General features: G+C 40.8%; 1 protein-coding gene across 4 annotated transcripts in view; it reads right to left on the bottom strand.

Moving 5' to 3' along the window:
* The window catches only part of CORIN (corin, serine peptidase), a 212583-nt gene that overhangs the window by 119101 nt on the left and 71063 nt on the right, over positions 1-22419 (bottom strand). For all 4 annotated transcript variants that reach the window (XM_066232658.1, XM_066232657.1, XM_066232660.1 and 1 more), the window contains 2 exons: positions 18217-18424; positions 219-400 (listed from right to left, as the gene is read on the bottom strand). In XM_066232658.1, the coding sequence (XP_066088755.1) occupies positions 219-400; positions 18217-18424 (390 nt within the window). The remainder of the gene's footprint in view (positions 1-218; positions 401-18216; positions 18425-22419) is intronic.

Below are 22419 nucleotides of genomic sequence, written 5' to 3'. Positions count from 1 at the left end.
TAGAAGTCAGGAGAGAAGAGGCTGAGATGACCAGGAGGGGGCGTGAGAGAGTTCCTGGGATGCTGTCAATGTTCTATTCTCGATCTGGACGCTGATTGCCTGGGTCTGGTCACTGTGCTAACGTTTATCGCACTGTACACATTATTTGTATGCACCCTTCTTTGAATGGCAGACTTCAATGAAAACTTTTAAAAATGCAACGGAACACAGACACCTACATTGCTTTCCTTTCTCCTGCTCCGGTGAGAAGCAGCTCCTGCTGATGTTGCCGCTTTCAGTTTGGTTTGTAAACTGGGAGCATTTGAGGAAGCCAGGCCAGGAGGCGTTCACCATTCCCAGGACGGATTCGCAGCCCTCCTTTGCAGCCTCACAGAAGGACCGGCAGGGAAGGAGTCCATGGCTGGAAGAAAAGGGAAAGCTGAAAATTAATATTTGTATGGACCACTTACTGAAATAATAATGAAATTGAAGTTGGCCACCAGGACTGCAATATTATCTTAATTTATATTTACTATGCCAACAACTTAAGTTTCTACATTCAAATCCTATAACAAGAATATCAGCCACCCTCATGTCACGGTTCTATAGGGAATGAGCTAGTTCCATAACACATCATTTAACTATCTTCTGTAGTAGCATCGACTCACAGTATTTATTTTTTTCGATTTCCCATGCTAAAGTAACTCTTTCAACAATAACAACAAAAAACTCTACCTAATACCAAAAGGAGTAAATTAACATGGACATGGAGGTCTAACATGAAATTGAAGGTCCCTAAATTGTAAAGGCAGAAATGGGGCACAAAATAGGTTGACCTCATTTCTCTTTTTTCCCTTTCGGAAAGTCAAACTATGTCTGAGAGGCAGACAGAAGGTTGTTCTGTAATTTCCAAGGCCTTCCCAGAACTCAATGATTTATCTACAGTTATAAGTAATGTATTTATCTACAGTTTATAAACAGTTATTTATCTTCTCAGGCTTTGATTTTATCTTCTGCGAAATAGAAAAATGCAGACAACTATTCATGGTAAGAGTAACGATGCCCCGAGCTTGTCGTCATTCATCTGACACCCAACACGGCTGGTTCTGTCTGGGGACTAGGATGCTACGATGCCCGGGCCAGGGACTTGTTCATTCTCTCACAGACCCACACGGCTTTCTACGCACAGCTGTAGACTGTATTTCTCACCCTGACTGGTGAGCAAGCTGGCAAAGGCATTACAAATGGTCTCAAGAAAACTGAGAAAGAAAATATACATGTCGGTAGAAGCAAAGCACGCATTTCACCTACACTTCACAAATGTAGGGTCACTAGAATATTTCAGAGCCACACAATATTAGCTCTGTAAGGAACCTTAAACAACACCTAATTCAAAACCCTCATCTGAGACAAGACCTGATTCTGGGACCCACTGACAGCCACACAGCTTCTTACTGGCAGAACTGGGAAGAGAAGCCAGCCATTTCCACTTTCACTCCACACTCTATCTACTCTCCTATATTGTCTATTCCATAGAAGGGCCCAATAATGGGGTTTTAAAAGTTCCTTGAGCAAACAAGCACGTTTACAATACCTCACTCATTCTTCTACAAATGTCAGAAACCTAATGAGATGAGCCAGCCACTGAGTTAAAATAGAACTGATAGAGCCCCATAAAAGAATCTTGGGAGAGAGACCCTGCCACATATAAAAATGAGGAAACAGCATACTCAGCAATTACTCAGACCCAAGTGCTTTTGACTTTCCTCTCAGAAACTTGCATTAAAACTGAGTATCTTTTAGAGTCCTGATATTCACATAGTTATCTACCTACACTAATATGTAATTAAATTAGTTAGTGAAGATGTGGAAGAAGACATTTTGCATTTGAAAGGTCAGGGTCAGGGCATAAGATATGAACTCATCCAGGTAAGTACCTTGGTGTAAAGATAATACCTGACTGCCATTCGGGAAATATATTACATATTTACAGGACTAAGAAAGTACCTCTCTTTTTTTTTTAATTTTTTTATTTATTTATTCATTTTTAGAGAGGAGAGAGAGAGACCGAGAGAGGAGAGAAAGACAGAGAGAGAGAAGGGGGGGAGGAGCCGGAAGCATCAGGGCTCCTTGACCAGGCAAGCCCAGGGTTTCAAACCAGCGACCTCAGCATTTCCAGGTCGATGTTTTATCCACTGCGCCACCACAGGTCAGGCCAGAAAGTACCTCTCAAATGACATATTCTATCTTATTCCAGAGAAGTTAAAGACTATATTTTTGTCAAATGAAACTTGCGTACATGTATGATGAAGGTAGAGAACGCAGAATTCCTGGGCAATTGCTTACACTTGCTAGACTCAGTTCTAAGTGTTTTGTGCTCATTAACTGACTCATTTCTCACTGCAGCCCTAGTGTTAAGTACTATCATCCCTAGTACCCAAAGAAAGGAACTGAAGCATGAGAGAAATAAGAGACTTGTCCAAGGTCTCTGAGGTAGTGAGAGTCAGAGCCAGGATTCAAACCCAGGCCGACTGACCCACGGACCCGCTCTATTAACTACCCTTGAAACACACTGAAGTAAAGGATGGACAGGTTTCAAGGGTAGTTAAAACTTGATAGGCACTTTCCAAGTGGACGAGCCATACACACAAAGGCTGCATTCTGCCTCTATTCTACAAATCCTGGTTAACCAGCAACGAACACAGGGGGAAAGGTAGAGCCATTTATCTTTCCTCTCCAGGTGGAGGCAGCCCATAGTAAAGCTGCAAGACAAGCTAAGCATGGCTCTGGCATTCTTCCTTTGCCTTTAAGTCCCTGCCTTGGGGCCTAGTCTCTGACGTCATCCTGACCACGCCCACTCTAGTGCCCACCTAGACAGCCACCTCCGCCACAGCGTTACTCACTCCTGAACATTTTCTTCCTCTCCTACAATCAAAACTGCATTCCTCAAGTGAGCTGATCACAATCAGGCTTTCAAAAAAAAGAAAGACAGAAAAAGAAAGATGAAAATAACACAGAATAACTTACAATAATAGATCAATAATAGATGAACAGTTAACCTCCCAAAGGTGTCTGCATCATTATGGAAGGTTCGCCGGAGCAAAGGAATCTCGAATTAAAGGAATTTCAGATGCCATTTACAGAGGGAAAATTCATCCAACAGTGTGGGGTGGGAGAGATCACCGCAAAGCTAACACTCAGGGTCCTATTCTTCCAAGTGGTTTTCGGACCTTTCCTCACTTCTGAATCCGCATACTTTTGGATCACTCCTTGTTTTTTCTCAGAATCTTCTGTAGGAAAAGCAATGAAGTTTCACGCAAGGGCCCAGCCCACTGCTCTTCTGTTCTAATGCTGAATTTTTAACTCAGAAGCTGATTATTATCATAGACTTTTAACTGCGGTCATTTTTGGCAAGAAAGGGTACTGTATTTCCCCATGTATAAAACGCTCCCATGTATAAGACACACCTTAATTTGGTGGCCTAAAATTTGAAAAAAAATGTATTACATAAAGTTATTAAACTCTAGTTTTATTCATCATAAAATTCATACAACTCCTCATCACTGTCAAAACTCCCATCCATTAGTTTGTCCTCATCTGTGTCTGATGATGAATCACTGTCTTCATATATTGCCTCGTCCTCAGTTCCATCTATGGCATTTGAAATGCCACAACCACTGTATAAGACGCACCCAGTTTTTAGATCCCGCATTTTTCAAAAAAGGGATACATGGGGACATACGGTAAGTCCACCCCTCAAACTTTCTCACAGCCGCTCCTCACTGTCTGATCTGTGGCAGCAGTCCATTCACACCAAGACTCAGTTTCCTCATTTGAAACGTGAGGGGTTTGGAAGAGCTGAGTTTACATGGTCCTTTTACCACTAACATCCCATAAATCAAAATTTACCCTTTAACACGGTGCTTCTTAGGGAGCAATGATAATCCTGCCAGCTTTGCTAAATTTCAGAAGGTAACAGACATTATTTCTCTAGGTTTTTTTTGGGAGTATATAGCTACATTAAAATGCCATTAGGGCTTCCATTCTAAAAATAGGTCCTAAGAAAAATGTCTAGAGTGTTTCCAGACAGCTCTCTTAAGAGGTGTAACCAATGGAGGCCCATAAGCTTTAAACTGCTGAACAAGGGCATGTGAAATAGTGATTGAGTATTAATAACCAGCAGCCCTTCCAAACAATGGGCAAAATGAGGAGCCATTTGTTCTTGCTTTGCATGCAATTCAGCTTCCTAGGAGGGTTTGAAGTATTTTGCTTTCATCACATGGAACAGTGTGGTGAGACAGACCACACTGTTTTGGAATATAAGTGTCTATATCCAAGCAACAAGCAGACTGGCATCCGAACACAGTGCTCAGCACAGGGCAGGCAGCAGTTCTGGCTATCAGAACATCCTTGTAGAGGTGGTGATTATGTTAAAGTGATGTGTGAACTGCACTTGGTATTGTGCAAAAGTCCCTAACACATTTCAACTAGAGTTTAAGCAGGAAACAAAAACAGATGTAATTATACTATACAGTGATAGTGAGGTTTTTATAGTATTTCCACTAGGAAGGATATTCTAAAATTATTTAGTTACGAAAAACTTGGAGATTTTACCTAGGCACTATTAAGCCAAACTGACTTCCCAAAAGTTTTAAAGTTTATTTACAAAAAAAAAAAATACAGATTTTTATTGTTTTTTTTAACTTTTCCCCATTCCACCAAAAAAAAACTGTATAGATTTTATCTGCAAAAAGAAAAGTTCTGATAAGATCTAATGTTAAAATTATTAAATAAGCTACAGCTACAAAATAGGCTTATATAAGAACAGATTTTTAAGTTTTACAAGTCAACAAGATGGTGGCGCAGTGGATAGAGCATTGGACTGGGATGTGAAGGACCCAGGTTCGAGACCCTGAGGTCACCAGCTAGTTTGAGCAAGTTCACCAGCTTGAGCCAAGGTTGCTGGCTTATCAAGGGGTCACTCAGTCTGCTGTAGCCTCCTAGTCAAGGCACATATGAGAAAGCAATCAATGAACAACTTAGGTGCCGCAACAAAGAATTGATGCTTCTCATCTCTCTTTCTTCCTGTCTGTCCCTCTCTCTGACTCTATCACAAAAAAAAAGTTTTATAAATCACTTTTTCTAACTTTTGAACTACTTTTTGACTTATAGAAAAGTTATGAAAACAGTACTGAAAGTCTTCATATATCCTGCATCTAAGCTTGCTCAAGGCCAACACCCTACACAACTACAGTTTAATTATTAGAACCAGGAAATTAGCATTGGTATAATATCTTTAAAGTAAGTATCTTGCTCAAGTATCCCTAAAATCTCTATTCAGAATCACACATGACATTTAGTTGTCACCTTTTATTTTTGGCAAATAAACTAAACTTTAAATCTCTTAGGAGCCCTGGCCACTTGGCTCAGTGGTAGAGTTTCAGCCCAATGTGTGGAAGTCCTGGGTTCAATTCCCGGCCAGAGCACACAGGAGAAGCGCCCATCTGCTTCTCCCCCCTCCCCCCTCTCCTTTCTCTCTATCTCTTTCTTCCCCTCCCGCAGCCAAGGCTCCATTGGAGCAAAGTTGGCCCAGGCACTGGGGATGGCTCCATGGCCTCCACCTCAGGCACTAGAATGGCTCCAATTGCAGCAGAGCAATGCCCCAGAGGGGCCAAGCATCGCCCCCTGGTGGGCATGCCAGATGGATCCCAGTTGGGCGCATGCGGGAGTCTGTCTGCCTTCCTTCTGGGGTTCTCACTTCAGAAAAATACAAAAATAAAAAAAAATCTATTAAGAGAGTTCAGGATTTAAAATTCTTTCTTCTGTTAAAAAAAAAAAAAAAAAGAGTCTTTGTGGCAGGTAGACTCTAAGATGATCTCCAGTGACCCCTGCCTTTTGCTATTCAGGGCCTGTGTAAGCCTCTCCCTGTAAGTGTGGGCTGGCCTAGTGACTTGTTTCCAACCAATAAGTGGTAATGGGGTGCATAAGATTGTGACTTTCTGTTGCCAACAGACTCCCTTACTGGCTTTGATGAAGCAAATTGCTGTATGGGAAGTCCCACATAACAACGACTTGTCAGTAGCCTCTGGTAAACTGAGGTCCTCAGTCCAATAGCTCTTGAGAAACGAAAATTCTTCCAACCATCACAAGAACTAAAAGTTGGATCATTCCCCAGTCAAGCCTTCAAGTAAGACCCAACTCTGGCCAACACCTTGATTGTACCCACACGACAGACCCTGAAGCCAAGCATCCAGGTAAGTCCCTGCCAGATTCCAGGGCCACAGAAACTGCGAGATAATAGATGGGTGCTGTATGTTAAGCAGCTAAATGTGTGGCAATTTGCTTTGCAGCCATGGGTCACTTTGGTATCTTGCTTGGTCGGAGACATGCTGTTTAGCTGAGACTCATACAATCATTTTTAAAAATACATATATATTCCTGAATTTGTGTTTGTTAAGCTGAGCTGTTAGCAATGCTTACAAAGTCATAGTCTCAGCAAGCTCTTAGAGCTGCAGATTTGAGTCTTGAAGAGAATGTTAATGCTGGAAGGGGCTTGCAAGGTAATTTACTCCTATTTCTTCCTTTTATCCTATGAGGAAACTGCAACCTAAAAAGAAGACCACTAGCCAGTTACTATGTCTCCAGTCAGTGCTCCCAAAGGCCTTACCCAGCTGGTGTCTGCTCACCAACGTGAGCCACAGGTAACACAGGAACATAAGGCCACAAATGCCACTGGTGCATGGCTTCAGCACTGCCACCAGGAAGCACAGACAACAACAGAGGCCTTATCTCTCTGTGATGGGCCAATGGCATTAGCTCTCCATGTCAGCACATCCTGGGGGCCCTCAGAGACCTCCTAAGATGGGGCCAAAGAGTGGTAGGGAAGAGGTTCCTTGATTCCTACCTTTACTAGACGTGGAGATAAAAAAAAATGTTCAAGGGAATGTTTGTATATGTCATTGTCTCACATCAGAAGAAAAATAATGGGAGAAGTCAGGGTATTTTGGGGTCACATCAGTCTGAAACTCTTGAAAACCCAGGACTGTGTCTGTCTTATTTTTCATGTGAAACAGCCAGGGTTCCAGCAGGAAAGAAATGACCTGCTGAAACAGGGTCACTGCTGCACACTTAGTGAAGGGGACCCTGAGGAAGCAGCTGGCAGGCATAGAGCAGGACGCTGAGACAGGTGGCTGCTAGCATCCCAGACTTCAGGGGCAAAGGGGAGGGTTAGTATTGGAACTTACAGAAAGCCACGTGGGAAGGCTGCATGATAGGAGCCATAGCCTCTCCTAGGGGGATGCAAGCAACCCCAAGAATCTGGCAAAGAAACTAGGGCAGCACTACCCAACCAGACTCCCTTTCTAAACTCCTATGCCCTGTCAGGGCCTCTCTTCGGCTCAGCCCCACAGGAAGCAAGAAAGTAGCCATTGTTGACATCCCGTCAGATGGAGGAAGGTGGGGAGTGGATATGGAGAAGTAAATGAGAAATAGCACACTGCTGCATGCATCACCCCTAGGGGGAGCTCCACAAATACTTGCCAAGGGATAAAATACCAGTGACGTGTCATAAATTGTTAAACTATTATTCTCTTGAAATCTGTTAAGATTGTTTTCACCAAAGAAATCAGCAAATGCTACATAGGATAGTTTTGTTTTGTTTTTCAGGAAGCCAGTTTACCAGCACACCACTGCATATGTGTATAAATCCTGTCACCTCCTCCAGAAGGAGATCTGTTCCATCTCCACTGAAAAAAAATGACTGTCTTATAATTCGTGAACCAGATCAAGATATTATGTTAATATCAACTCATTATCTCCCAGCATCACTACGACTACCTTTTTTTTTTTTTTCCCTGAAGTGAGAAGCGGGGAGGCAGTCAGACAGACTTCTGCATGCACCCGACCATGATCCACCCAGCATGCCCACCAGGGGGCAATGCTCTGCTCATCTGGGGTGTTGCTCTGTTGCATCCGGAGCCATTCAAGTGCCTGAGGTGGAGGCCATGGAGCTGTCCTCAGTGCCCAGGCCAACTTTGCTCCCATGGAGCCTTGGCTGTGGGAGAGGAAGAGAGAGTCAAAAAGGAAGGAGAGGGGGAAGGATGGAGAAGCAGATGGGCACTTCTCCTGTGTGCCCTGGCCAGGAATCGAACCCGGGACTTCTACGTGCCGGGCGACACTCTACCACTGAGCCAGCCAGCCAGGGCCTCAGCACTCCTTTGACATGCACAATTTTGCTGGTGGTAATACCATCTACCCAAGACCTCACCATTTATGTGTAATTTTGAAGTACTAATTTTACTTCCTCAGACTTCTTCAAATCCATTTATTCTCTTCCCATTTTATGTTCTAAGAAAATCAAACTAGTTGCAGTTTCCCTAATACCAATAGATGTAGATTATTACTTTATCTGAAATACCTTCTTTTTCTACCTTGTACACATGATAAACTTCTATTCATCCTCCAAAACCCAATTCAGCTGTTACCACCTCCTTGGATGTAGGCTTTTCTAATAATGCCAGCTGAAAAGAGGTCTTCCTTCTCTGTGTTACCCTACACGTTGTAAACTGACCACACTGCACAGCCATTTAATCGGTTTCAGGTCTGCCTCCCTATTATGCTCAGTCTCCTGGAGGCAGAACCGTGTGTGATTCATTTCCACACACACACACACACACACACACACACACACACACACACCCCAGCAAACTATGTGCCCAGTGCATTGTTGGTACAAATAAGCACTTGATGAAAGAATAAATAAATTGGTAACTTTCTTAACATCCTTGTTGAATGAGCTGATGTCAGAAGCTGAGAAGGAGCTCCCTCCCAAGCTCTAAGCCTGCCTGGCAACACCTCCTCCCTCTCCCTGATGTCTGTCCCCCAACACTCACATCCTTGCCGACAGCACCTGCTTGCAGGACTGATTCCATCAGGCCCTCTCCCCCACTCCTGTCAGTTGCCGCAGGATGTTCAGAATGTCCTGGTCTCCCTCACCTTCTAGATTCCCGGATCCTGATAGATCAAATGTGATCTTCTCACTGAGGTTTTCCTGAGCAGCACTGTGCGGAGAATCGCATCCCTTGCCGCCACGCCCCCAGTCTCCCAAAGCTGCTTTGCTGGATATTTTCTATTGCACTTATCACTATCTGATGTACATTTATTTATTTAGTTGCTTACTTACTTACTATTTATTTGCTTATTGCTTATCTCCTTTCAATATAATATGGACTCCATGAGGTCAAGGATTCTTGCTATTTTGTTTGCTACGGTATCTCTATTGTGTACAGTCAGCACTGCATAAATATGTATTGGAGAAATGAATGAATCACATTCCAAGGATAATGTGATGGTCGGCTTGGAATAAAGCTCTCAGTGGCAAAGTTGGGAGCAGAGCCATCGCTACCAAACTCCTAACCTAAAGGGCTCAACAAGAGCTCACACCGACCCTGTTCACCAGATACCCTCCCCTTCGGGCCAGCAAATTCTACACATGCTGTTCAATCTTGAAATATCTCCCATGTAAGAGGAAAACATCAGTAAAATTGCTATGAATGGAAACTCTACAATTAAATGTCTCACTTACAGGCCAAGAGCAGGCTGTGACCCTTAAAATAGAGAAACTCGAGGAAATACCAACAAATAAACACAGCTTAAATTAAGATGGGTGTGAATAATGTAAAACCCATCCCTGAAAGAATATAAAATTCTATACCCTTCTAAACCAACATGAGCCTGATTCTCATTAATACTTGGCATGCTTACCAGAGCCCATGGGATAGAGGATTAACACATCACCAAAGAAACTTGCAATTGTTCAATTATTTTTGCAGCTGCTTTGATTTTTGCACATTATGAAATGACGCCTTTAATACAGATCTTTGAATAAATTGAATCACAAATATTAAGTCTAAAGTCTAGCCACATCCACATAATACCAAAGAATTATTGAGAAAGAAGTCAACAAACTACCCCACTGAGCTTTATGAAATAATGTGCTTGCGACACCATCAGTGACATGACAAAGCATTTTCAGAAAGACTTGAGCTGTGATGGCCTGATGCTCTCGAGCTTTATGTCTTTGTAAAATTAGTTACATGAGCTGTCTGACTGCCTATCACCCACACTTGCAGCCATTTCGGCTCAGCAAATGGAACCTTACTACCAACCATTGATATTTTATGTATAACACCAAAAAATAAAAATAAAAAAAAGCATCTGGGTCACCCTTGTTGCCTGCGACTGGAAAGGAACTGTGATACAATATGCCGCCCAACCAGTCAGGAAACCAGCCCTGCTGTGGCTACAGAGACTGCTGTCTCCAGGTTAGCGAGTAAAATCAGGGAAGTAAGCAGCAAATGACTCCCAGAATAGTTAGTTGGTAATAGCAATAAAGCTTATCTTTTTTCTTTGCCTACTGACATATATAATTTTTTTAAAATTATGATTATTGCCCTGGCTGGCTGGCTCAATGGATAGCGTGTTGGCAGGCATGCGGAGGTCCTGGGTTCAATCCCTGGTCAGGGCACACATGAGAAGTGACCATCTGCTTCTTTTCCCCTCTCTCTCCCCCTCCCCTCTCTCTTTCCTTTCTGTAGCCAGTGGCTCAGTTGGTTTGAGTGTCAGTCCCAGATGCTGAGGATAGCTCGGATGATTAGAGCATTGGCCCCAGACGGGGTTCCCTGGTGGATCTGGTCGGGGCTCATGCAGGAGTCTGTCTCTCTATCTACCCTTCTCTCATTTAAAACAAGTTATTATTATTAAAAAAATTTAATTCTGTACTGTTTCCATTTATTCCTAAATGTGACCCAATAGAGTTCTTGAGACATAGATTAAAGTTTTAGTAAAATCAATTAGCAGTATGCAATTATCCTCCATTTAGAAACAAATAATAAAATAAGCTTATGGTAACTTTATATAATTTCTGAACTCTTAAAAAAATGTTTTAAATCAAGATATATTTTCCAATTGGCTTTTAAGATGCTTTCAGGGTTGTGTTTACATAGGAGATTGGCACATACTGTCTTATAAAATAACATATTTAAGAATACAGCAAGCCTTCTCGAATTACATTACAGGCAAATTTGCTACTTTTTTACTAAAACATTATCAGTAAAATTCAGCTCAAAAACAGTGTGGCAACATAATAATATGCAGTAGGAGAAAGTGTGAATATAAACTGGATAGTGAGGAAAAGGCTTCCTAATTCTCAAATAGAAAACACTTTTTAAAAAATTCATTTCAATAACAACTCTGATGCCGATCTTGATTACTCAGTATTATGGCCATCTTTAGTAATTTGATGGAGTCAGAACAGAAACTACATCAATTGTGCGTTTGAAATTTGACAGGAAACTTTTATAGTAACTTTAAAAAATGAGCATTAGAGTGCAGGGTCATCTTTTCAGAAAACTCTGATCCTTCTAGGGACATCTAAGTAGGGTATTGATAAGAAATTAACAAATTATGCCTTCCAAAAAGGAAAGTTTAAATATCTCTTATTTTTTTTAACATTTTTTCCTTCTTCTCTACTGACTCAAACAAACAAACAAACAAACAAACAAAAATATGCCTAGAACTTTTATTTACTTATCAGGATTTAATCAAAAGCAAAAGTTTAAAAGATGAACCTAAAGTGAATGGAAGATATCAACATAGCAGAGTTCTAATCTTTAAACTCCTTTAACCCAGCGTCATGGGCCGCTATGAATGTACCGGGCCCTTAGTTCAACAGAGAACTAATCTACCAAAACTGGCCAGTTGGTTCAGTGGTGGAGCACTGGCCCAGCATGTGGATGTCCTGGGTTCAATCCTTGTTCAGGGCATACATGAGAAGCAAACATCTGCTTCTCCACCCCTCCCACTCCCCCTTCGCTCTCTCTTTTTCTCTCTCTCTTCCCCTCCCGCAGCCATGGTTCGATTGGTTTGAGTGTGTCAGCCCCAAGCAGTGAGGATGGCTTCATGGAGCCTCCGCCTCAAGTGCTAACAATAGCTCAGTTGCAAGCATGGCCCCAGATGGACAGACCATCGGCCCTAGATGGAGGTTGCCAGGTGTATCCAGTCAGGGCACATGTGAGAGTCTGTCTATCTCCCCTCCTCTCACTTGAAAAAGGAGAAAGAAAACTACTAAAACAGGCTGTATTCCACTGAAATATTTCTGGCAAGTTCTCATCAGTCAGATTAAAAACCTCAGTGATAACAACTCATCATATCCCCAGACAACAATTTCATATGCAAATTTATTATCCACCAAGTTCTTTCTTTAGTTAAGCTAGAACTTATTTCTGTGACTGTTAATGATGGGCCCTAGCTTTGTCCTATGGAAGCATACAGAAGAGTGTGCTCCTCGTCCAGGCCATGGCCCCGAATCTTTCGAGGATGACCACAGTGCCCCCAGGCTTCATCCCTCCAGGACCCCCAACTATTCTTCACATGAACCAATTTTGAATCATGATCCAGTTCATTATTCTCTAGACATTTTATAATTGTTTTGTTTTCGGTTAAGTCTAAGATTTTCAACTGTTGTTGGCCTAAAGTCTTTTTAATTGAGTACATAATAGTCGATATTTTTTTTTTGTATTTTTCTGAAGCTGGAAACAGGGAGAGACAGTCAGACAGACTCCCGCATGCGCCCGACTGGGGTCCACCTGGCACCCCCACCAGGGGGCGATGCTCTGCCCCTCCGGGACGTCGCTCTGTTGTGACCAGAGCCACTCTAGCGCCTGGGGCAGAGGCCAAGGAGCCATCCCCAGCGCCCGGGCCATCTTTGCTCCAATGGAGCCTCGGCTGCGGGAGGGGAAGAGAGAGTCAGAGAGGAAGGAGAGGGGGAGGGGTGGAGAAGCAGATGGGCGCTTCTCCTGTGTGCCCTGGCCGGGAATCAAACCCGGGACTTCTGCACGCCAGGCTGACTCTCTACCACTGAGCCAACCGGCCAGGGCCTTAGTCGATATTTTTTTTAAAAAGCACTGAGCCCCCAAGCTAATCCTCAGGAACAATTTTGTGCTTCTTCCCCTAATAGGCCCAGGATTTTGAAAGCTTGAGAAGAGTCAGTTATGATACTTTAGCTGGTTGGTCTGCCAACTGAAGCCTACTAAGAAAGAAGCAAAACCATTTCTGGGAATATCATCCAACAAACTTTCACATTGTGATTCATTTTATATGTATAAAATTTGATTTATACATGAACTTGAACATATTAATTATACTAAATAATGTATCACTATAGTCAACATATTTTGAGCTTTCATTTACCTAAACATTTAGAAGGCTCCCTAAATAAAGAGCTTATTCATCCATTCCTATAAATATTCATTGAGCACCTACTATGGGCTGGGCACTGTTATGAATCCTGGGTATACAGTGATACCATGGTCAATTTCTCCTGTACAGTGTCAACTTCTCTACCACTGTGCAGTTTATAAATAAGGCAGGTGGCATACAGACAAGCAAAGAGAGAGAAAGATAATCCTCTCGGGAGAGCTGCTGAGGGTAGTCAGAAACGATTTCTCTGCAGAGATGTCTTTTGAGCAAAGGGCTTACTGGAGGTAATAGATCCTTAAAGGCAAAGGGAACAACATGCGCAATTAAAATGAGAAAGAAGTTGGCATTTTTGAGAAATAGAAAGCCCAGCGCGGCTGGGGCAAGGTTGATGACACTAAAGGAGCAAAGAAGGTTTCCAAACCACAGCAAGGGGTTTAGCTTGTAATCTCAGTCTAGCAGGCGTCCCCAAACTATGGCCCTGCAGGCCGCATGCAGCCCCCTAAGGCCATTTATCCAGCCCCCTGCCGCACTTCCGGAAGGGGCACCTCTTTCATTGGTGGTCAGTGAGAGGAGCACTGTATGTGGCGGCCCTCCAGTGGTCTGAGGGACAGTGAACTGGCCTCCTGTGTAAAAAGTTTGGGGATCCCTGGTAGTGGAAAGCCCAGAGTAAAAGCAGAGCAATGACATCATCTAATTTGTGGGGGGGATTTTAATTGATTTTTTTTTTTTTTAGAGAGAGGAAGGGGGACAGAGAGAGAAAGACAAAGAGAGAGAAGAAAATATCAAATTGTTGTTCTACTTATTTATGCATTCATTGGTTGATTTTTTTTTTATGTGCCTTGACCGGGGCTCGAACCCACAAACTTGGTGTATTGGGACGATGTTTTAATCAACTGAGTTACATGGCTTGGGGCCTAATTTAGGTTTTTAAATGATCACTTTGGCAGCTAGGTAGAAAATAAATTAGAAGGTGGAAAGAGTGAGAAAATATGCAAATCTTGCATCTATGAAAGAGGTAATGAAGTTTATATCCTCTCGGAAACTCACACACCATCCTTGAATACTATATCAGTAGCAGCATTTATTATTTATGGAGAAGTTACTGTGTGCCAAGTAGTATAGACAATGTTTGGACATTTTACGAGAATCACTGTTTGATACACACAAACAAACTATGTGAAGAGCATATTATCAGTATCATTACAGAGGTGAGGAAACTGATGTCAGCAAGGCTAACTAAAGTTCCCAAGGTCTCATAACAGACAACCCACAGAACTATAGCTTGGATCCAGTTTTATCTCCCCCCACTGTTTCAAGCGCATTCTCTGCAGCTACCAGCTAATTCTCTCATCTCCAGTGAACATACTTAACTGGGAAAAAGTACGTAGAGTGCTTTTGAAAAGATCATTTCAGAAAATGCATTTGACCCTCATAACAATCCTACATGGATTGAGTACAGTACGGAGACACAATCTTTCATTTCTAGTCATCTGGTTACATTAAATGTTTTTATTTACTTTGACAGATATTAAGAATTTCTAATGAGCCAGGGGCACAGCAACACTTCAAGGGGGAAAATCAATAGCAGAACATGTCAAATGTTTAATGTTAAAGCCTCATTTCACAAGCAGAGCCTCTCCACTAGGAGTAGGGTAATGACAAGCAGCAGGGTCTCCTGGGTGTCTTCCTGAAGCAAAGCCAAGACTGGACTGTCCAGGCCAAATCAGCCAGCCCCCTCTGAGCTTCGATAAAGCTATAGGCCTACTGTTCAACAAGGTGGGAAAGGGTGATAGTTATACCCCAAAAGCATGGGGCTACAACACCTGCTTCCTCTTTCCAATGCAGGACCTTCAGGGCACCTCGTGTATCAAGTCATCTTGAAACTTCTGTTATTACCCGGCCTAGGAATTGTGAATTTCTCTCTAGCTGCTCGCTGATGTTTTTAAGCTTTGCCTTTAACTCACACATTTTTAGGGTTTCCCAAATGGTTTATCAGCTAAATCTCTATATTTTGAGGGACATTTCACTGAAGCCATATCTATTATACTCCACTTCAATTAGCCTGTGTTATAGTACCATGAGGCACACATTTATTCAATACCCTGTGGTCTAAAATAGACAGTTAAAAGTCCACGGTTATATAATGTAGTTTAAATGGGTATCTCAGGTCTCAAAGGAATCGAGTTAAAAACAATACCATTTATACATTCCACTACATCTTTTTAAATTAAATTTTAAATGTTATTAAGTAGCTATTTTCTCTAATATGAAATATAAGCAATTCTCTGTTATTTGAATAGTAGAGAAAAATTAGTATAAAAGTGTACACAATAATTTAATATAACAAAAATGTGTTCAACTCTAGAATTCTTTTCCACACTGTGTTTTATTTATCTCAACCTTACTTTGGCTTATTAAATTTAGCACGCATGTCCCGTGCACATCATACATGATAGTAGGAAGCACTGGTCTGAAAGTATAATTATAAAATTAAATATGATGATAAATGTAATAACAAAAAATAGAACAAGTCCCAAAGGATACCTGAAAACTGACTATAAATTATTATCCATCATAAAACATGAGAAAACTCACTTGAGAGCATTTCTCAGGATGACCCAGGTCTGGAGAAAAACAAATTTTACCTAAAAATGCCCTAACAACTGTGAGCAGCTTAACTAGAGTTTTGCAATTAATTTAATTGAGAGCAGAGACCGAATTACAATAAGGATGATCAGAGTGAAGTGAGAGTCTCCTGGAAGCTGAATGCACTCTCTTCCATTGTCTAATTTATGCACACACATTAGTCCATAGAGAAATTAAAGCAAAGAGATGTAAGTGAAATTGGTTTGAAATTAAGGAGAAAGGAACTAGAAACCAGTTCTAGCAGCCTTCAGTATGCTACCTAGTTTTCTTTTAATCGATTTTTTTCCGATCCTTCAATACTAAGTACATGTCATAAATACTTTTTGTGCTCTCAATTTTATTACTAGTACTTCCTCTTCTTTTCAATTTACCAGCTGATAACTATCGCTGTGTTCTACTGAGCTGTTTCTAAAAGCCCAGCTCTATTCCAAACTATTTGTCATTTAAAGCTCCCGTGAACCTTGTAAACACAACTATTACTCCCATTTTACAGATGAAAAGGCTGAGGCATGTTTACCCATAGCTTACTTTCTAGCCACTGCAGTCTGTACAATGGTGGTTCCGAAAAGATATGTCCATGTCCTAACTTCTGCAACCTCGAATGTGACCTTATTTGGAAAAAAAAAAAATCACTGCAGATTAATTAAGTTAAGGACCTTGAGAAGATGAGACCATCAAGATGGGCCCTGCATCTAATGACAAGTGTCCTCATAAGAGAGAGAAAGAAGTCACAAATGCACAGAAGAGAGGGCCACGTGAAGATGGAAGGAGAGACTGGACTGATGTGGCCACAAGTCCAGGAATGCTTGAAACCGCCAGAAGCTGGCAAAGGAAGGAAAAGAGGCCCCTCTAGAGTCCCCATAGGGGACAGCACTCTGCCAGATTTGGGACTTCTAGCTTTTAGACAAATCAGAGAATAAAGTTCTGTTGTTAAAGCCACCCAGCTTTTGGTAACCTGTCACAGCAGCCCTAAGAAATGAATACAACCAGCCTGTCATACTGCCCCCATTCTAGGAACATCAGGGGCCTCTTTCCTACCATCCGCAGTGTCCCTCCTGGGAAAGACTTACTGGGGCTTCTCTTTCTTTTTACCGTGAAGGCCCCTCTTCCAGCAAAACATGCCTGAATGCTGTGTCTGCTAATAGTTCTTCACTTACTTCCACAGTTCAGAATGTACTGTTTCTATTCTACCTCGTTCTTATTCTCTGACAATGCAGGCTTTTTCCAGTTAAAATCATAAATGGTTTTGCCTATATTGGGCACATATTACACACTAATTAAATTAGTACAAGAAACATGCAGTCTGTTTGCACTTGAAATGCAATTCATTCTAACATACTATTCTGAAAGCTCCTTGTTTCAATTTAGAAAATAATTGTGATTAATATTTTAACACAAGCTTTTAAAACATATACCTAGGTAGCATACTCAAGTGTTTCAAATATTCTCTGACAGACTCTTCATTGACTTAGTCTATTGAGAATTATTTCTCATCCTATTTAATACTACACTGGGCAGTCTGTCTCTCTTCATCCACCCTTCACCCTCCTTGCCCTGTTAGGAATTCCAGTGTTGACCGTGCAAATCACCCAGCATCTGACAGATTCTGATTTAGTCTGATGAGCTGTGGGACTTTGGAGCTGATGATATTTAGATGATATTTTGGATCTTATCTGTAGAGCTCCCATTAATTGCATCCCCTTGCCCAATGGTGGTTGGTGAGTTCACTTGGTGGGAGGCCCCGGTAGATGAAAGGGGAGGTCCGGGTATCTGTTCCCTCTCTCTCCCTGCAGCACTGAAGGGCTGGCAGCGGCCATAGTCCTTTGCCTGGGGTTGCAGCACTGGGCCTGTCAGAACCTTCCTCACCCATACCTGTAACTATCTGCAGGTGTTACCTACCCTTTTCCTCCTTCAGGTTATGGGTGGTAAAACTGCATCCCCCCTAGTGAGGGCCCTTGGTACCTTCCATTCCTTATTTGTTCTCTTGAGCTTAACCACTCCTCCATAAACAGCTGCTTTAATAAACCCTTTCCCACCACCCCTTAGTATGCTGTCTTCTGCCAGACCCTCACTGAAGAGTGACGAGCTCACAGCTGATAGCATTCGTAACCTACTAAATAATTTCTTCCCGTAAATAAAATTATTCAGGTTTTCAAAAAATGTCTAGTTTAAAAGAATTACAACTGACTATAACTAGTGTGGCTTTTCTTTTCCCCTTTTTCTCTTTTAACAACAATAACAACCAAAATGTAGTAGCTTGGTGTCATTTTGTTCCTCTCGGACACTTCTGCTACAACTGACTGTTACCACTGAGTGATTGCGGTCCCAGCATACCTGTCATCGCTGTCACCGATGCACTCGGGGAAGGCCAGGCTACAGCCGAAGAGCATGATGTGCTGATAGCAGCTGAGGCGGTGGAGGTACAGAAAGAATTTGAGGAACTTCTCCAGCTCCATGTCTTTGACGACGGAAGAGAGAGGCGTGAGCGCGCTGTGGTAGGGCAGCATCTGACACTGGCTGTGCGTGATGTTCACGCAGACACCTGGAGTCGAGATCATTGCATTTAGGAGCAGACACGTCAGAATCATATGTTTACAAACTCATTTGATATAAAAGGTTAACTTGTTAACAAAATAAAATAAATTCTGTAAGTAAAAATGATTATACAATACAATCAGACATTGTACATATATATCATACATACATATAAGACTATGTGTGAGGGGCACATGTGTGCATACATGTGATAATGAAATTAAGCTACTTATATTCACAGAGGCAGAGCATCCATGTCCTGGGAAAATGTGTGGAAAAACACACTCACACCTAGCTGGTGGAGATAGAAATTGGTAATCATTATTCTAGTTCCCAGCTGAGCAGGGCAATATGTATTTTTTTAAAAAATCTTTAAAACATGCACATCATTTGACACTTAATATCATTTCTTAAAAATTGATCCTGAGGAAATAACTGTGATTGTGAACATGGATTCATCTACAGAAATTTTCGCTATTATATAGTTTTCCATTTTTAAACAATAAAAATCACCTAAGCATTCATCAAAGGGGATTGGTTTAAAATATTATGGAACAAACAACAGAATGCTTAAAAATATGAAAGATGTTTTAAAAGTCTTTTGAATCATCCAGAATGGTGCTTAAATTATAATAAATAAAATTAGCAAGTCACAAAACAATTTGTATACCATGATCCTGTTTTAAAACACACAATTATGCAAGGATTTCCGACCCTGACTATGTCAACGGTTCAGGGTCAGCCCAAATCCTCGGGTGGCATTTTCTCCTGGCTGGCTCTTCCCCTGGGCACTGCACCTCCATGTCCCTTCCTTCTTCTTCACTCCATACATTTGCATAGTTGGTCTCATATAAGTCAAAATATTAATATGGGTTCAAATGATGCTACATTCTCTTACTGATTTATATAAGATTTATTACTTCATTTAAAAAAGAATTAAAATTTGGTTATTGTTTAAGTAGGCTACTGTTTAAAAGAAGAATCTTCAGGCTTTGGACACACAGTAGAAATATCAATATTAATTATGTAGCTGGGGAAAGCAAGAAAAGAAAAGAGTTCAACAAGAAAGGGAACAGCTCTTCCAATCACTATGTAATTCCCAGTCAAAGAAATGAAGAGAAAAATCTTCCTAAGGCTAACTTCATTTTAACAAAGATAATGTTAAAAAAATAAGGCTGTGTCTCTGATAAGATGGCGAGACAAACCCTTTGATCTGTAACACAGAATAAATGCACCCTATCACAGGATTCCCAATCCCCTTTTCTACTTCATTCATTCAGATAGGTCACCTCAAAGAGCCTCTCATGTCTTCTCTAGAACACTTCTAAGTGCATTGCCTCGTCTCACATTTCTGACAAACTGCTCTGAAAACCACTCAAGCCCTACAGGAAGTTGTACCCCCAAATGACCAGATTATGGCCATTAGCTCAAAGACTTACACTTCATGAAAAGGCACAATTTGCCATATAATATTTGTCAACAATATTTATTGATTACCCAAAATATGCTGAGCTCAGTGGGGCATGATCAAAATGGAATTTTCACTTTGATAGGCAACCAATGACATACAGAACTTCTCTATACACTAGAGCCTAGAATAGACATGGCAAAAAAGATGAAGGGCACAACACTTTTGTGGACCTTATCCAACTCAAAAACAACATGGGGGGAAAAAAGAGAGAAAAATCCAAATAAGAATCTGCAGACAGAATGCAAATAGACACATATATGCATGAACTCAGCTTTGCAGGAGTGCTGAGCTAGAGAGAGTTCTGGCAAGTTTCATGAATATGACATTCAAGTCACTCAGTGAGGGAAGTTAAAACACATTGCAGTGTGGGAAAGCACCATAGATGGGGAAACATGCAAACAGGAGACTTCAAACACACACAATGGTCTGTATGGTGCTGCAAACAGAGACGCTTGCTTATCAGATCTGAGAGCAAATTTTTCCCCCTCAAAAACACAAAATCATTTGTGGAAATTTCAGTCTTAGGAAAACAGTTGTTGAAAGCTAACCTCGTATCAGGCATCAAAACAGCTACTCAGAATTCCTCACTCATAACTATGTCATTTTCACAACCCAGTTGAGTTATAGTATACACAAGGAAACAATTTTAGAAAGACTAAGGTATCTGTCCAATACTGCACAGCTATAATGTGGGAATTCCAGTTCTTCAAACCTATGTCTTCTTAGTAACTTCTGTTTGGAGTCACCTGAGGCTAATGAAAAGGGGGTTATTACATTAAAACATTATTAAAGGAGATATTTCCTAATGGCTCATGAAAAGAAGAGGCTAAAAAGCATATAATAATATATCACAAGGTCTGTATTTATATTTATAGATAATATATCCATGTATAATGACCACATGTTATTATTTGTTTAACATTACAATATTTGCTTATGGGTCATCAGTTTTGGAGCTTATATATTTGATGATGAACCATATTTGAAGCAATGAGATGACCAAAATGCCCATTCACTTCACATACCCAGAGAAAACACTGAATATTGAAAGTCCATTTGAAAGATATAAGATAATGAGGAAAATCATATTTTGGTGAGCTATACTATGGTCAAGGCAGTGTGAGTTTCACAAAAGAAAAAAGAATATGTCAACTGTGATTAAAAAAAACTTTAATTATCTTTTTAAAAATATTTTTTCCTCTCTAATAACAAATTCCCTTAGGAAAAAAGAACCTACACTCTGGAAATTACAAAATAATAGTATCTAACCTTTAAAATAAGCCTCAAAGTAATTGGTATAGATATAAATAATAATTTTTATATTTGTACAATGGTTTTTTTAAGTTTTCCAAAGCACTGTCATATTACAAACTATAATCTTAATAATATAATATTCTTTCATTATAAATTAAGAAACAAAGGTGATCATAGATTGGTAGGTAGATAGGTAAGTAGGGAAAGGATGGATGGATAGATGGATGGATGATGGATGGATGGATGAATGGATGGATGGATGGAAAGACAGATAAGCAGACAGACAACAAGTGATTTGCAGAGGACACAGTAAGGGGAGTGGACTGATACATAGGTCCTCCAGCTCTTGTGACAACCACCACACCACAGCTGTTAATAGCACAGCAAACCCTGAAGGAATTCAAAAGAACAAGAAGTTAAAGTAGGGTGAATGATTAGAGAAGATGTAAGGAAGAGGAAAAACTCATTTTGCTAGTTGAAAGATATAGAAATAAGGTCTGGATTGGCAGGAGGAGTAAAAAGGTACTTAGTACTGGTAGAGAAAATTAACTACAAAAACTGAGAACCGTAACTAAATGTGACAAAGAAAGATCAAAATATTTGATTCGGGGCAGAAGAGTTCAACCAACTTAGCTGAGAATGTGCTCATGGCCAACAAATATACAAGGGAATTACTCTTTAAAGTTCTTGACTTAAAATTTTGATACTCAAGTAATTGTGCAAATTTGTTGTCACCCCTTTTGCTTCAACGTGTATGCCAATATCATTTTTTCCCCCACAAACTTCTATTGTCTTTTCAAACAAACATGTAATTCTAGTATTGTATTTTTTCACATTCTCCCCAGGGACAACCACTTTTCACGAGGCAGCTACATGCTGTGTACCATTCAGAGTCACTTCTCTGTGGGAAAAGGGAAGGGTACTTTTGGAAATGGATTCATTTGTTGTTGCTACTCCATCTAACTTGGTTTCACTGTAGAGAAAAGAGAGGAAAATCTGTTTTTCTTTTCTGAAAATTTACTAGTGAATCTAATAGAAATTAGATGCTGTGCAAAACCATGTAAAAAGATACAATGGATGTAATTCATTAGACATCATTACTCAAGTTGTGTGTCTTCTCTTAAATAACAGTTACTTCAGGTTGTGGAGTGGGAAGGAAAAGTTAGAAATAGATCTGAAGAACAGAACAGCTTCTTGATGCAATATATCTCTGCTGAAACAGAAATGTTTATTCTTATTAGTTCCTCAATTCTCATACACCATCGCTAGTACATGAT

This window comes from Saccopteryx bilineata, chromosome 5 (assembly GCF_036850765.1).
Source record: "Saccopteryx bilineata isolate mSacBil1 chromosome 5, mSacBil1_pri_phased_curated, whole genome shotgun sequence".
Classification (NCBI taxonomy): domain Eukaryota; kingdom Metazoa; phylum Chordata; class Mammalia; order Chiroptera; family Emballonuridae; genus Saccopteryx; species Saccopteryx bilineata.
The sequence above is the reverse complement of the archived record's forward strand: the minus strand, read 5'-3'. Positions and strand labels throughout refer to the sequence as shown.